At 36.6% G+C, this 16,183-nt stretch overlaps 1 protein-coding gene across 1 annotated transcript in view; it reads right to left on the bottom strand.

Annotated features, from left to right (window-relative positions):
* PCNX1 (pecanex 1) overlaps positions 1-16,183 on the bottom strand; it is a 92,153-nt gene that overhangs the window by 53,644 nt on the left and 22,326 nt on the right. The window contains exons 6-9 of the mRNA XM_031065646.1: positions 14,831-14,960; positions 10,185-10,369; positions 3,020-3,110; positions 1,297-1,354 (exon numbers count right to left, since the gene is read on the bottom strand). Coding sequence (XP_030921506.1) covers positions 1,297-1,354; positions 3,020-3,110; positions 10,185-10,369; positions 14,831-14,960 — 464 coding nt within the window. The remainder of the gene's footprint in view (positions 1-1,296; positions 1,355-3,019; positions 3,111-10,184; positions 10,370-14,830; positions 14,961-16,183) is intronic.

Genomic DNA, 16,183 nt, shown 5'->3' with positions numbered 1-16,183 from the left:
TAAGTTTAACATTCATTGTCTTGATTTATAAAATTTTTGTCATCACTACTTAAATCATCAGTGTACTTAACTATGCTTAGCCAGCTTCTCCTTCCTAGAAAAATACTAATGAAAAAACAAGCAGGAACACTCCCTTTCTAAAGGCATTTAAAAACACAAACCATACTATTTAAGGCAAGCTGTGTCAGAAAACAGATCCTTTTTTGACAATTTTTTAAAAGCTTCATTTCTTAAAAGGTAGAATCAGCATAACATTCATGGCACTAATAATAAATTTCAGTGGAAATTTCCATTTAGGTGCATGGGCTGAGCTTTTACAGTCACAAATTTCCTTAAAACAGAACCATTCCCTCCAATGGGACTACAATGGCAAATCAAAAGCAGAGAAGAGGTAATGCAGCCTCTTTTCTACACTGGCAAATCAAAAGCAGAGAAGAGGTAATGCAGTCTCTTAGCCTTTCTAAAGGCTACATGTTTGAGGGGGACTGTGAAAAGCAAAGCAAGTTCCTCTAGCAGACACCAAGTTTAAAAAGCACGTTCTTGATCAAAAGCATGGTCAGGCAAATGGAGGTCTCTTGCTCCTCTGCAAGAGACTGTATTTCATTTTCCCTCTTGATTATATATTAGGTACTTCAACAGACTTCTCTTTGGCTTGCCAGCTTAAGAATCATGCCCATTTGCACTGTTTTCAGAACATAATATATGACCAGAATTAAGAGCACAGGTATGGCTGGATTTGACAATAGTGCAAAAGCTTCCAAATCATAAAACTAAGGAATTATAAAGCTATTTGCAGTATGAAACAGTGTAAACTTCTGCCTTGTTTTGCCAGCCACTTCTCACATACAAATTTATATTTTGTACAGCAGACTCCAATGACAGATTTCTAAATTCCTTTCAGGGAAATTACTCAAGTGAAGTTTCTTTTGGTCAAAATACTATATTTAGTCTTTCTGCTGCCTGCTAACCTCAGTAACGCACAGAAAGAAAACTGTCTAAATTGTACACATCTTTGGAAACTTTTACAAAGTATCTCAGAACAATTTCTATGAGTGTTTTTAAATCACTAATTTTTAGATCAGAGGAAACCAACTAAGTTTAAAAGTGCTATGCAGGAAGATTAATTTCTATGTATATATGAAGGCACTACAATACTAAAAACTTTCTCTTCATTAATTCAGACAAAATTCCTTCTTAAGAACAGTGAAGTACCACACAGAAAGATTAATCAGTGCTATAAAGTTGGATAGTCTTCTGATTCTTTGCATGCTTTAAAAATAAGTAAGAAAAACTTACTAGATCATGTGGATAAAAGCGAACTGAGGTAGAACTCGATACGTGAGAGTCCGTGTCACTATAAGAACAGGGAAAATACTTCAGATTATAAACTACATTTTATTTCATCAGGTCACTCTAATTTTCTAGTGTCCCAAATTGATTTTGATACCTTGTGAATTTTATCTAAATATCTTTTTCCTTCAGTCACTTACTATAAATGCAAGTAGCCACTTAATCTCACGTATTGTGGTACATTCCACAGCTGTAGTAAGCCAGGAGATTCTTTAATCGTACATTTACATATTCTCAACACCCAGTCCCTACATCATCTTAAAAAAACTACAGTGATAGCCATTATTCTTGAAAAACAGAAATTTTATAAGCTGTTAGTTACGGATTTGTAAAGATACATCAATCACATCTCTAAAGAAGTTCAGAGGCCTCTAGGTGTTCACATGCAGTTTCGCATAATTCTATACTGTTTTTATCAAGATCCCAAGACGGCCAAAAATAGCACATACTTAGCACAAGTAAAGTGAGCTACTTAAACTGCTTTTTAAAAACGTAAACCTCTGGTAAGAAGAGCAAAATTACTTTGCAATTTCCATTCATTAGAGATGAAGAGAAATTTCTCTTACTGTATGAGAGTCCATATCCAACCACTGCTTTTTTCCCCAATTTTGGATAGCTTTTGGATGTTTGTTTTCCATGTAAATCACATGGTTGTAAGACTTGTATCAAATTTATGCAACTTTCCTTCAGTTCCTTGCCTTAAGATAAAAACATTCTTTGTTATCAACTTTACTTCACTCAAACTCAAGTATTCTCTACAGCCGAGATCTGATTATCTGAAGTGGCCAGTTTGTTCCTTCCATTAGCACATTCAACTTCACAACAGCAGCCATCAGCAAAGCCACTGCATCTGGAACATGCAAGCAGTAGAGGCAAGGATTGGCAGCTTTGTGGAAGGAATCCAGAACTTTTTGTCAAAGTTCAATTCTACAAAAGGCACTTGCATACTGTCACAAGAAAGATTTGAAGAGGGGATGTTTTATATTCATTACTCCATAATTCCAAGAGCTATTCCACCTACATGTGGGTAGGAATTACAGCATTCAGCATGGTGCAATAGCTTCAGAGCAATTCTACATAGTGAAGTGGACTGGGGGCAGGTGGGAAGCCACAGGAGGTTTTGGGTTGCTTTTCTTTCCTCTGCCTCCTATCCCTTCAGAGAAAGAAAGGGCATCTTTCCAACAGCAGATGAACTTTCCAGTATGTAGCTGGCTATTTCAGCTGCAAGTCAAATTTTAATCTCAGGCATGTTAACACTTCCATTTACTGTTTGATGCCATCCATGAACTTGAGAATAAATTTATCAGTTTACAATGGCTTCACAACTAGAAGTTCAATAGCCATTATGGTCAACAGCCACCTAACTTTCTCAAAAATGGGTTAAATTCTCTAACAAAGAGTTCTATAAGCCAACAAAAAATGCATTTGTCAAGTTCTCAGTTTGGAAGTGTACTGCTTAAGCTAATAGTAGTACTCATTTTCTGAGATAAATATTTAAGGTAATGTTATCTTGTAGTAAAAATCACTTGAGTCACAAAAGTAAAAGTATATGCTTAATAGATTGAATTGATTTTTTGTAGTCCATACTAAATAACCTTTTAAAATGAAAATAAAATATTGAATCGCAGTAAGACAAGAATCATCACTCTTGACTGGCCTTCACACACACCAGATGTTGGATGCTCTTCTTGCAGCTGGCTCAAAGTTCACAAGTGACATGTCGCAGCCCCCTGTCTCGTAGAGCGTAGAACTGAACTTACCTATTAAAGAAAAGGTCAAAAGCAGGTCAAAATTTCCTCATGTTTCATCCCACTGGCAGCAGCTTCTATTCATTAACTTAGTATAGAGATCAATTCAGACATCTGAATTTACATCAGTGTCAAAATACAAAACGTGATTACTCATGAATATGTCACCACGGCAGACATTAGCTACACAGCTGTCTTTTGTACCATTTTACATAACATATATACTGTAACTGCAGTACTGAATTAAAGAGTTTGTATTAACAAGATGCCATCATTAACACAACAGAAGGACAGTGTAAGCCTCTTTTTCCTCTTAGAGACTAACCACATGAAAAATTTGCCGTGACCAACTTCAGTCCTTTGCCACCCCCAAATGAACCATCAGTAAATCATTCACTATCAGCATCTAAGAACATTTAGCTACAGCAGCGATAACACAAGTATCCGAATAAAATTCTTTTGAAACACTCATGTCTATTTGAAAAGAAACACAGAGACTCAAAGAAGTGGCCAGAGATGCTTCATAACTCAGGAAACTTAAAAGGAATGTACAGAAGGGATTTATTCTACAAGCCAGTGTAAGAACAAAGGATTGCAAACTAACTTCTTAGGTAAACCATTTGCACTTCTCAAATACATAATTTTAAAAAGTAGCCAAAGATTGTAACTCAAATGATAAATTACCTTACTCAAATATGTTTTCACAGCACCCACCTCCCAACACAGGCCTGATCAGAGAGATAAGCATTGTAATTTTCCCTGAAGGCCAGGTTCAATATATTTCAGCTCTGAGTGCAGGGAACCTGATTTTGAAACTGGTCTCGTATGAAATATCTGCCAATTTTTCCACCTCTTCTAGCTTAAAACCCTTAAGTCATGATGCAAAACATGCAATATTCCAATATTAGCTTATATAAACAAAAGGAAAAAATCCCACTTGGGAGCATGTGAAGAAAAACTGTATACACGTTTCAGCTGTATGTCTTGCAGCTTTTCCTTCTGCTGATACAAGATACCAAGAAGTCCCCAGAAATACCTAACAAAATCAGAACTTCCAATCTTTTCCATTCCTGTGAGAGCACAACCTGCTAATACCGTGGATTTTGAACGTTTTTTTAACACAATATAATCCTGCAGCAGCTTCTATCAGACCCACAGATATTTACATTTGATTCAGAATTTGAATCTTAGCAGGTTAAATCCCTCAAACTAGACGCTTAAAACCAGTGAAACAAAGAAAAAGAACTGGTATATTGCAAATATCTTCATAAAGCTTTCTACCCTCAGGAGCACTTCAACCAGGGAAATACCACAGCTGTGCTCAGAGCCACCATTGTGACAAGACAGTCCTCTACATAGCTCAGGAGGCACAAACAGCATACACAACAGCTCTCTCCCGATATTGAATTACATCTGCCACAGGCCTAAGTACAAAGCTCACTTGTTAGGGCTTTTTCCTCATCGGATAAGATTTTAATGAAGTGCTTTAGCTGATTATCTTTTGGCTTTCAATGCAGTGTGTAATACACAGTTAATACTGAAGCTTAAAATTTTAACTAGATAACATGGGGAAGCTTCCCACAACTAATAAAAACCTTTGGTTACAAAGGTATATTTATTAACTGTGTCAGTAAAAGAGTTTCAGTAGCAAACATGGAGATACTGGACAATACAAATACATTTCAGGCTCTATTCAGGACAAAAATGTGCATTAATTATTATAGAAAAATCGGGGCAAGCAGCCCTTAAAAAAAAGGAAGTTTGGGTTAAATTCTTCATGGTTTTGCATTACTGAATAGAGATCCAGGAAATTAAACTTTTTAATTCTTAACTTAATGAAATTCTAGTCACAGAAGTTAGAATATACTACTTGGACATACAATTTCTCCTTCCCTTGGACTGAGGAAAACACATCAGATATTTATTTCAGCAGAAGTTTACTGAACCATTACACTTTTTCACATCTACAGTTCCCTGTCACCCAACTTATCTGTGAATCTACCAAAATTTGCAGCATTTATATTGCTGTTGTAAGTACTGCACTGCTGCAGTGGGATATAACAAAACAGATTAACAGAGGTTGCAAACAAACAGAACACTTAATTCCTATTGCTTATACACAAACTACAAAATGGACTCAGGATATGTCATGCTTGCAATTCATCCACCTATTTAGAGGTTTCCATTGAAAGTTAGCTCCCTGGCAAGCACAGCACAGCTTCTCATTAATACAAAAATTTTTCTGCCCCCTTTTTTTCTTTTTCTTTTGCTGTTTTTGATTTACTTTGGTTTTGTTGTTGTCATTCTGTTGGGGTTTTTTGGTTGGTTGGTTTAAATAAAAAGATTTTTCAGAAAAGCCTCAACTCATCTCAGTAGAAAATTTGACAGGGACTGTTCATTGCTGTTGGTGACACAAACTCCAAAGTCTGACTAGAGATAATAAAATAGGCTCCAAAATCCTTAATTTTCAAACTCTCTGAGACAAGAACAGCTTCCTCACAGTACATAAATTCTAATGAAGAATTTCAATACTCAAGATTCAATACATATGGACAGAGCTAGCATTTTTATTTACTCTAGTGGCTCTTTCCCATTCCTGTCTCTCACAGCATTCTCCATGGGATACTTGGAACAGCACCACATTGAATAAGCTTAAGAACATATTTTCTCTCTCGAAAGCCTGTGGTTTTATCAAGCTGTGAACAAATGGGAAGCTCCAAAGATAATGTTGCAAATCAAGAAATATGATCAGTAGCATGTCTGCCCGCTCAACATAAATGTCTAACTTCTCTGCACACAAACACACAAAAAAAAGAGACCTGTAAGTTCTTAACAAATTAAAGTCACCCAAAAATATTCTATTTTGACCAGGTTACAATAACAAACCAAGACATTGTGATACTCAAGCACACAAATCCAAAATACATCTTCATTCTGACATGGAGAGAAGATAAATGTGTGTCCTTTGAAGCAAGTTTCCTTGTTCCAAAAGACCAAAATATCTCATCACCACATCCAGAGACAACCATGTAACAGTTCACACTGTATAAACTCATATTCCCACAGTTAACGGCATCAACAGACAACAGCAACAGGCTGATGAGCTTACACAGACAAAACCTGGAAGACTGAAGTGGCTCAGGATATAACTAAAATGTTGCTCTGATGGTTTCCTCAGCTAAGTTATCTCCAGTGTGCTTCCCAGTTTTACATCCAAAACTTTCAAACTGCTCAGCCTAGGTCACATGCAAATGCTTACTGACATGATGAAATTACATCATCATTAGATCAAGATATATTTGTCTACTGCTTCAGCCAGTATTTTTAAAATCCTAGTTAGCAAAAGCAAAGTCATCAGAATTTGACTTCTTGGTAGACTGCTAGGAGCTTTATTTCCAAAGGTCAAAATTGTACCGTTAGCTATGGTATGAAGGCGTACATGTTTTCAGTTAGAACACTTCAAAGTAGGTCATTTTTTGTTCCTATATGAAGTTTGTCAAAAGAGCAACTTACCTATTACCCCAAATTCCAGACTACAACATGAATATTTTCCATAGGAATAATGGGAAGTGAATATGTATTTTCCATATGGACCTTTGAACATGCTCCCACATCCATCCCAAATAAATGGATCTACTGAATTATCAGAAGGTACTGAGTGACTGCTTCTAAATTGGTTTCAATCTAATAAGTAACCAGTGTATATGTCTATCTTTACATAGAAGTTTTGATGTTCAAAACCATTCAACTGCCTTCATAAATTAAAATATTTACATCTGAAAGATTATTGCTTGTTGTATAAACAATACAACCAGAGATCCACCATACCGCCATAATTGTCTTGTAAAGCTCTAGATGAGCAGTTCTCTTTAAGCACAAAAGCAATTTAAAAAAAACATCTGGCCAAGGACAAGAGTCTGTTATCTCACCCCAGCTTCAGACACTGGGCATCTGTTCTACTAACTCAGTACTTGGATTCTTAACTACTTGACAAAATCTGATTTTAATTTAATCAATCTTCACTGCAAGGGCTGAAAAATCCCACCTACCTGTGTAAACAATCAGCTATCAGAACAAAAAGAATCAGTACTGCCACACTCTGCTCTGAAAACTGTCACTCACTTCAGTCATGGCACATGTTCACATGTTTTGTTGCTTTTGAGATTTGTATTATATTAATCCTGCCTATAATCATGGCATTTAGTATGCCACCTTTTCTTTCCATCCTGCATTCCTTCTATGATTTACTTCATGTTTAGCACTCCACACCAAGATCCTCTTCCATCCTTTCAAGTTCCTTTCCCCCTCAAGTTTCCAACAGTATAACTGATAAAAATCTTCCTACTTTGAACCTGGAAGACTGAAGACAATCCCTCAAAGCATCTCTTGCCTTACTCCCAGGGCAGTGCCCAGTTAAAGATAACTGTATCATCACCAGACTGGGTGTGGGTCAGGTATAATACAGTGAGGCTCTGCCTTGGTAAAATAAGCCACCAGAATCAAATTAACAGACAAGAAACTTTAAAGTAAACAAAACCAAAAATTGTGTGTCTTGTTAAGTGCTGCAGCTTGACATCAACACAAACAGAAAAAATGTAGAAGCAGATAGTGCACTGGTAAAGGAAAACATGAGCCCTATACGTGAGGGCTTTTACAGTAAATGAATACGTGCCCTGTTTGCCTTTCCAAGAGGATTTGAATTAAGAAAATAAACTATTCTATACACTGTACAGAGATATATAACCCCATGTATGTTTGTCACAGATATTTCCAGTTGGAGTAAACCAGGTTTTGTTTCCATGTGTTTCCCCAGGCACTATGTTTTTTTTGCCCTGGGCAGTCACAATTATTTCCACAGCAACAAAGAACTGGTCACAGCTCCTTCATCGCTTTAATTTTTATTCTGATGCTGATCATGGGAAAATCAAACTACAACCTTCTCCCAACCCAAACCATAGACAAACTACAGAGTCATCTTTCACTGTAAGGTATTTTGGGATAACATAGCAAAACCAAGAGCCTTAGACTCAATGGAAAGACAAAAATAGTGTTACTTCATCCCTGACTGAGGGTTAAAAAAAACCAACAATCCAACAAAAGCCCCCAAACAAACTAACCACATACCACTTATAAGGAAAGATACTTTCTTGTCAAGACTGATAAAGGGATCACACACACGAAAGCTTGCACCATTTTGCCAACTATTTTATTCTTAACAAAAGATAGCACCAGTTCCACAAAACCTGCTACACAAACTAGAAAATTTGATTTTCCCAAAATAACACAAGATCCTGCCTATAATAGCTCCTTTCTCTCAAAGGATTCTAAACTAGATGCTCAGAGTCTCAAAACAGGAAAAAATCCCTGTTATACATCAGATTCCTATCTAGCAGATCCCAGAAGTTTTGTGCCTCCCAAAGAGAATGTGATGTCCCATAAAAGCACAGTACAGGTAAAGTTTCATAAGAATTGAATCTCATTAATTTCTGAAGACTCCAATGCACAAAAAAATACAATGAATATGCCTTTTTAGAGAGTCTGAATGCAATGCTGAATTTTATATATGATCTACTTTGATTTCTGAAAGAGCAAATAATACAATCTCCTAAATAACCCAGACCTAGATTGCATATTAAATGACAAATTCTACAGAACCCAACGGTGTTTTTTTGGGTAAGATGAACCAAATCCTTGAAACAAATAATGGTGGCCTCAAGAATATACCTCGACATTACACTTGGACAGATAACCAGTATAACAATTTCAGAGTTATATTTCAAATATGAAATAGGAGTCCAAATTAAATTAAAAAATGGGTTTCACGTAACAAGCTTTCATAGTTGAGAGACAAGCACTGAGATTGAAACAATAACAATTCTATCTAAAAACCAGTAAAGCAGCAGAATCTTCAACAAAAATTATTAGATAACTAGATCAAGTGTATTTATTACATTTGTAGTTAAGTCTTATAAAACATCTCAGAGTAGGTAAAGGTGGCTTTCAGTTTTGCTTATATTCCATTTTTCCTTATAATGCACTAGATGATGCAGAAGAATGAAGACTCAGTCAAACTCACATTTAAAGGGTTACCATAGACTCTCAATTCATGGAGTCTTCCCCTCTAGTGGGGTAAGAGACAACTTACTTATCTTTTAGTCCTGGATTACACAAAGGTCTGAAACACATGTTTGGTCAGTGTTCTGATCAAACCTGTACTTTTAGGGTATTAGAGATGACAGCTGCTCAAAATTCCATCACTATCCATTGTCAGTGCTCAAGATGCCCATTTTAATAATTCAGGGAAGAGTTACGTATTAATGATGAAGTCATAAGTAATTCAGGCCATGTATAGATAGCTGCAAAGATCCCTGCCAGGAATTTTTCCAAACCAGCCCCTGCACTATGTGGCAGATCAGTCATTTATTAAGACTGCCTTAACTTCTTCATAGCAATTTTATTAGCTGCATAGAAGTTAATTAAGAAGTCAATAATCAAGAATACCACTTAAAATGGACCATGAAGAACTAAGAAGACACTATAAAGCTCCATAAAATTATGACATTTGATATAAGAAGAGTCCAGATTTACTTGCAGTACCAAGCTCCTAAATGAAGGTGTACATTCAAAACAAAGCATTCATTTACATAAGTATTTCTTTCCTTTGAACAGCAGCTAAACAACTTATCTAAAAAAGGTAAGATCAAGAATTCTTAGGAGCCATAACAAGTTAGTTTTTTTCAGGAACCAGAAGATCCCCAAAGTCTCCATCTCTGTTCAACTGCCTGCAGGACCATAGGAAAGATTTATTACTTGCGTTACATTGTTCAAATCAAGAAAGCTCTCAACACCATCATTACTAGTATCTATGACTCCTTATTTCCCATCACACATTTGTTAGAGAAACTGCCTAGAAAAGTGATTGAGCAATATAGCTCAATATAGCAAAATAGCTCTTAGTTCTTCCTAGAAACACGCCTACAAGATTCAGAAACAACGCTCAGATTAGCTGATTTTCAGTGCATTATTACCAATAAATCTGCTGTATTAACACTTCCATGTCACCAAGGTTACATAAGGCCTGCATACCAAGTTCATCGTGCAAACTGCTACCGCCTACAGCAGACGCAGTGGCATGTGATGCTTCTAAGTGGACACTCCCATTTCTCACCAGCAAGGAGGCGCTAGCGCCGGGCACAGCTGCCTGGGAAGGGGGGCAGGACTGCACTCTGACCTGGGAGGAGCACTGCTGGCCTTGCTGACCATCTTGAAGGCTACGAGAAAACACGCATTGGGGACACATTACCAGGAAGAAGTGCAAACGAGCCAGAAGTGAAGCAAAACAAGATTTTCCAGTTTAAAGAGGAAAACTTTTTTTTAAATAGTAGCATTAAGTAGTCAACAGTTAGGGTTAAAGTAACTCCTACATTCTATGTAACATAGTATTTAGGCCCTAGTTGAGGCAGTAATCTAGAGATAGTGCTCCTGTCAACTTCTTAGAAGTAGTATTGCTTTCTAAGATCTCCCCAAGTCACCCAACAGGTATATTCTTTGCGTCTTAATTTGTGGGTGCAAAAGCAAATTACTGCCAGTTAGTTTAACTACAGATTAACCTGAGGTATCACCTATATTTACTACTTACTATTCCAGTCTTCTCGCAATCATTTTTTGCTTATTCAAGTGTGACCTGATAGCTGTTTAGGGCTTTTTTCTTAGTCATATTACCTTTCTTATTAATTCATACTAACTAGAAAACATCTTTAAGCTTTGTTAATAGCCACAGGATAACACAGATCTTGTAAATAACTGAAGTAATACATCTGGATTCAGAATTATTTTGAACATATTAAGACTCTCTATATAAAGTTATTAATTGGCAAAACTAAAGTTGATTTTGAAGTTATTTTGAAGTTACAGCAAAAGCTTTATTACTCACCAAAACAAAGGTTTTAAAAGTCAACCTGGCTTACAGAGAAATTTGTACATTTCTCATAGCAATGAGAAGACAATGTTTAAAAATGTTAATTCTCTTCACAGACTTCAATTGCAAAATTAACTTTATAAAACTATTAACAAAAGCTAGATTGTTTTAATAGCTTGTTTAATATCGGGTATGACAGTGTCAGACTACATTATGTTTACAGTTGACATCACACCATCTTTGCAAGAGCAGTGGTTTTATTATCCTTCATTTTGTGGATTTAAAGAAGTTACATTAGCTGACACATTATCTTAGATTTTGTATTTTAAAGACTGGAAAATAGCTTAAACACTCTCTTTTGAAAAACAGTATGTATCACCTGTTGGTTTTAGCACTATTTACAGCATGCCATTGGAGTTGGCAAATGAGGCAACTAAAAAAACAAGATCTTACTAAGAGTTGAAGGGTTATATCTGATGTACTTGCTTTTAACAGTATTTTCTACATCATCTACTTTTCAGTTCTTTTGTTAGAGCATCACTGGAAAACAAAACATGGATGTAAGAATAGGTGTTAAGAAAAGCTCATGCAAAATAATGCAGACATGCACACAGCTCAGGAAGAAAAGAACTGCAACTCATTATTTACTGTGTTCTAACATTTTAATCTGAAATTTAAATTCAGTGTTTTGCTGCAGTACACAAGGCTTTCAGTGAGCTGTGCAGCAACAGAAGCCCTAAGGAAGTTCACGGATGTGCCAACTTTCACTGCCTTCCTTAAGCAAAACCAAACCAGTGCAAAACAATACTGCTTTCCCATAAACAGCAGGTACATCTCAAGAGATATGTACACAGCTGCCCTTTGAATAGTTATCCACATCTGTCACAATTAAAAAATCCCACCAAAGTATCAATGTCAACCAATTGCAAAAAAACTCTGGCTTATTCTCTCCTGATTATTACAAGAGTAAAATTCTGCTTCATATAGTCACTTACACACATGCATACACCATTGACTACATGGCACACCAATGAACATTTATTTTTGAAGTGCCCAAAACACTATTGACATTTAGACAGGACAAAAGCAGGGGTGGATGGTGTTTTATGGTGCATTTTGGGTTTGTTTTTTAGGTTACCAGGCAAAAAAATCTTGTGTCTAACTTAGCATCCAACCAACAGAATTTACTAGACCAGGTTTAACTTGTCTACCATTGCCAAAGACGCACATACATAATGCCATTGTCTCTTTTACTAATTATTTCACAGAGGAAGTGAAAAGTAATTGCAATCATGCACAGCAAATTAAAAAAGAAATCAGGTTTAACTCAACAGGTCCTAGGGAACATTCCCCCAACATCCAATTTTATGATTAGAGTTAGAAGATTAAAGTTTTGCTGGCAAGAATAAGAAACACATAACATCAGGGCAACTAAAGATTAGTAAATTTAATACTCTTATAAGTTTAATATCTGAAGTCATGGATTAGCAATATCAGAAACTAGACTGGGGCAGCTCACCAACAGCACACAGGTGTGATGTCAGTACAATTGCTGCGATATTTTGAAGACTTCTCAGTGGTAACTGCCTTAAAATGTCTCTATATTTCTTCACATTTGCTCCGTAGGCATGATTTAATTAAATATTTCTTAAGGGTTTCCTCTTTCCAGTAACACAGAATTTACACTAAAATTAAGCTACTCATGTAAAGGAAAGGGTATTTTTAGACTGTTCACCTAGGAATTAGAACATTAATACATATTTTTTTCCAGATACATTCCACCGTTGACAGCTCAAATGGAATTTGTGTCAAACAAATATAAAAGCACTTTGGTGTTTGGTTAGCAATTTAACTCCACTCCAAGGGACAGTCATTTAGCATCATGAAAAGTACTTTGAATAAATTACCCTCAATAAGTATTCAGTTCTGACTATGTTGATATTATAAAGCATTTTTGATAATGTATGCCATTATGTTAGAGAAAGTACAGTGAACAGTTCTGGGTGGCTTTTAACTTAAAATAGAACAAATTTAGATAATGAAGATGCTTAGAGGAAATACAAGGCTAGAATGTTTAATCTGCTTTTTTACCCTTGGACATCTTGTCTGATTAAAGAGACACTCCCACTTCACAACATGAAATTCATGATTCACAAAGTTACTTCATAGTCTCTCACTGAAGTCAAGCTTAAGCCATGGGAACCTTAATGACTGCACTAGCACGTGGAAATAAGGCCACTGTCAACCACAGTTTAAAACAGAGTCTTTTCCTTACTCTATACCTACAAGAAAGAAAACACTGTTTTCTAATTAATACACAGTTAAGGAGCTTTCATTAGTCTGCACAGCCTCTTATGCTGCAATACACAAAGCTGAACTGCCCTCCTTTACAAAAAAAAAAAAAACAAACTCAGAGGCAAGTGAAAGCAACCAGATAAAGCAAAAGCCATCTGAAAGAAGACAAAGTTTTATCATCCTTCACTATAAAGTAAATCTCTAGCTTGAAGTTGAACACCCTACATTCAAGCAAGACCAAAAGCCTAACAAAGGAAAATCTAAAATTACATGATTACTACTTCATAGTGCACTAGCCACTAAAACCACACCTAACTAGTTTCAGTCCTTGATATGACAGAAATCAATCCTTCATCTGTTAGATTTCTAGGAACCATTCTTACACTCCCCCTGCCCGAGAAAAATTTGCAAAAGTAGTCCTCGAATATTTTAGTGGTGTGACAAAGATGGCACAATTCCTCTGCCCTCCTCTATTGTAAGGTATTTTCTTTTTATTTGTTCCGTTTCTACAGGTTTTCCTAGTTCAAAAAATTACATAAATATTCCCCAAACAGTTTAGCATACGAAGGAAGATCATTAAGAATATATAAAATATACAATTACTCCTACATATTTATCATGTAACTGAAGGAAGAATTACTTCAGTACTTATATGATACTGTTCCTTCTTCTATAGGCCACGTTCTCCTCACCAAATTCTCCAATTCCATAAAAAACCAAGAAATTGGAAGACTTAAAACACATGTGTAAAAACTTATTGTGGCTGCTGTTTCTACTGTTCAGGCTGATTGATCAAACAGCTGTTGTATGTAACAAATCACTAGGCTCAGCCTTGTAAACATAGGGGCCAGTAAAGGCTGGGGGACTCCTCAGACATATGTACACAGTACATTTTAAACATTGCCAAGGCATGCAAAGTGCCACACAATTAGATTTCATACTAAGCAATACTGAGCATTTGTTCACTTCAATATTCCTCTTTTGCTGTAAAAAGATGCAAGATCTTCATAAAGGTTTACCTGTATTTTAGATTTGGAGTCTCTTTTGGAGTATGTATTTAGTTCTTTATAAAAGGGGTGTCATTTTGCTTATCTCTCACAATCTACAAATGTAGATTGCATTAGTCCCTAATGCCTACATTATTCAAGAGATGAAAACCAAAATGGGGAGTGCTGATACTATTTTCTTGGGTTTCTTCTTGATTGAAAGTAAAGGTTTTCTAAAAGTTTCAAAAGTTTTTTGATTAGAACCACTGAGGCTAAGTTTGTTAGCATTAGTTAATTTTTATATCAATCTGAAAACAGCTATAACATGTTAGAGACTGACTATCCTGACCATTTTTAAAATAGTGCCACATATACATGCACAATTCAACAAGCCCACAGTGACATGCAGTGACAGCTCAAGGAGGTTATGGTGGGGAAGGAAGTAAAAAGTGCTTTTCTGGCAACACTGGTGGGTGTGGGGAAGTGGTCTGCTGCATGCATGCTAAATATGGTGGAACATTTAGATACCCTACCTGAGGGGTGATCCGATGAGCAATGTAGGAGGGGTAGGGTTACTCCCTGCATTGTGCCGGCGTCGTACTGCCTGACGCCTAAATGTGCTGCGTTCACGGCGAAATGTGACAGTCTCCTCGCTGGCTTGTGCTGCTGCATCAAGACAGACTTTAGGTCAAATACGAACCCATCCTAGTTACGTCAACAGTAACTTAAGACTCCTTTCTTCCCTCTGACCCTCCCCAAGTTAACGAACTTGACTCACAACAACACAAGTAGCTTATGTCCTAACTATTCAAACAAGCTGCCTCGAGACAGGATCACAACACAGTTATTAGCAAAAACCGGGGTGACTGGGGGAGTGTTCTTGAATGTACAGCTTATGTTTTTTTAACCCCAGATCCAAATAGCTAGGCTGCAAAAGAGGTTGGATATCCCAGATCTTTTCAGTTTACGCATGGCAGGAAGAGACGCCTGATCTCCCCCTCTGTCTCACTGAACAGATCATTAAGGAGAAGCCTGAAGAACTACCTAGCAAAGTTGTCTACCACTTCTCACCATAATCTTCTCAATTTTTTAACTTCTGCCAAATAGGCAGAGTTAAAGTTAACCTCATCACAACTCTTTCAGGAGACAAAACAAGAGTAGCTTTTCTTTCTCATAAGCATCAAGGGATACAAGTTGCTCCTTCTAGACTCATTACAATAGAATTTACAGAGGCAGGAGGTTGAGAATAAGTAAGACAGTAACTTATTTTTCAGGACTGATGGTTTTGTTATTTCAGGTTCCCAAACAAAAGGTTTGGTTCAAATTTATAAAGCAACATCATAAAAAACAGTTTCTATGTACTCAAGGGATTAAAATATTTATCCACACGTTATCCCCCAAAAAACACCTGTGCTCCTTAACCTCTACAATCTAAACAATTTCAGATTTGGACTGCTTCATGGTGTGTCTACAATCTGAGAAGTCTTCCTCCTAAGCCAAGGAAGCTCCTAGTCAATTTGAATGCAGAGCACTAAAGAGCTCAAATGAATGGGCCACAGAAAAAAAATAGGGTTTGGCAGGCAAGTGGAGGAGAAAAAAAAATTGACATGATGTCAGTGCAAGAGGAAAATCACGGTCTTGACAGGGAAGTCACAACTTGGTGGCCAAGAAGCCTGTTACTAGACTGAGAAAACCAAGAATTGTGTCCAACAAAGAAAAAACAAACACCCCCTCTCCCCCTTACAAAAAAAAAACCAAAAAACCCACAGAGAGTAATGGCAGGAATACTACAGGCAGAGCAGCCCATATGCACTTCAGCCCACTTCAAGTTACAACACTTCTGCCATTAAGCTTTCAACACTTAGCAGCAAAGACTCTAATGTGCT

Source organism: Geospiza fortis, unplaced genomic scaffold, assembly GCF_000277835.1.
Source record: "Geospiza fortis unplaced genomic scaffold, GeoFor_1.0 scaffold54, whole genome shotgun sequence".
NCBI lineage: Eukaryota > Metazoa > Chordata > Aves > Passeriformes > Thraupidae > Geospiza > Geospiza fortis.
The sequence above is the reverse complement of the archived record's forward strand: the minus strand, read 5'-3'. Positions and strand labels throughout refer to the sequence as shown.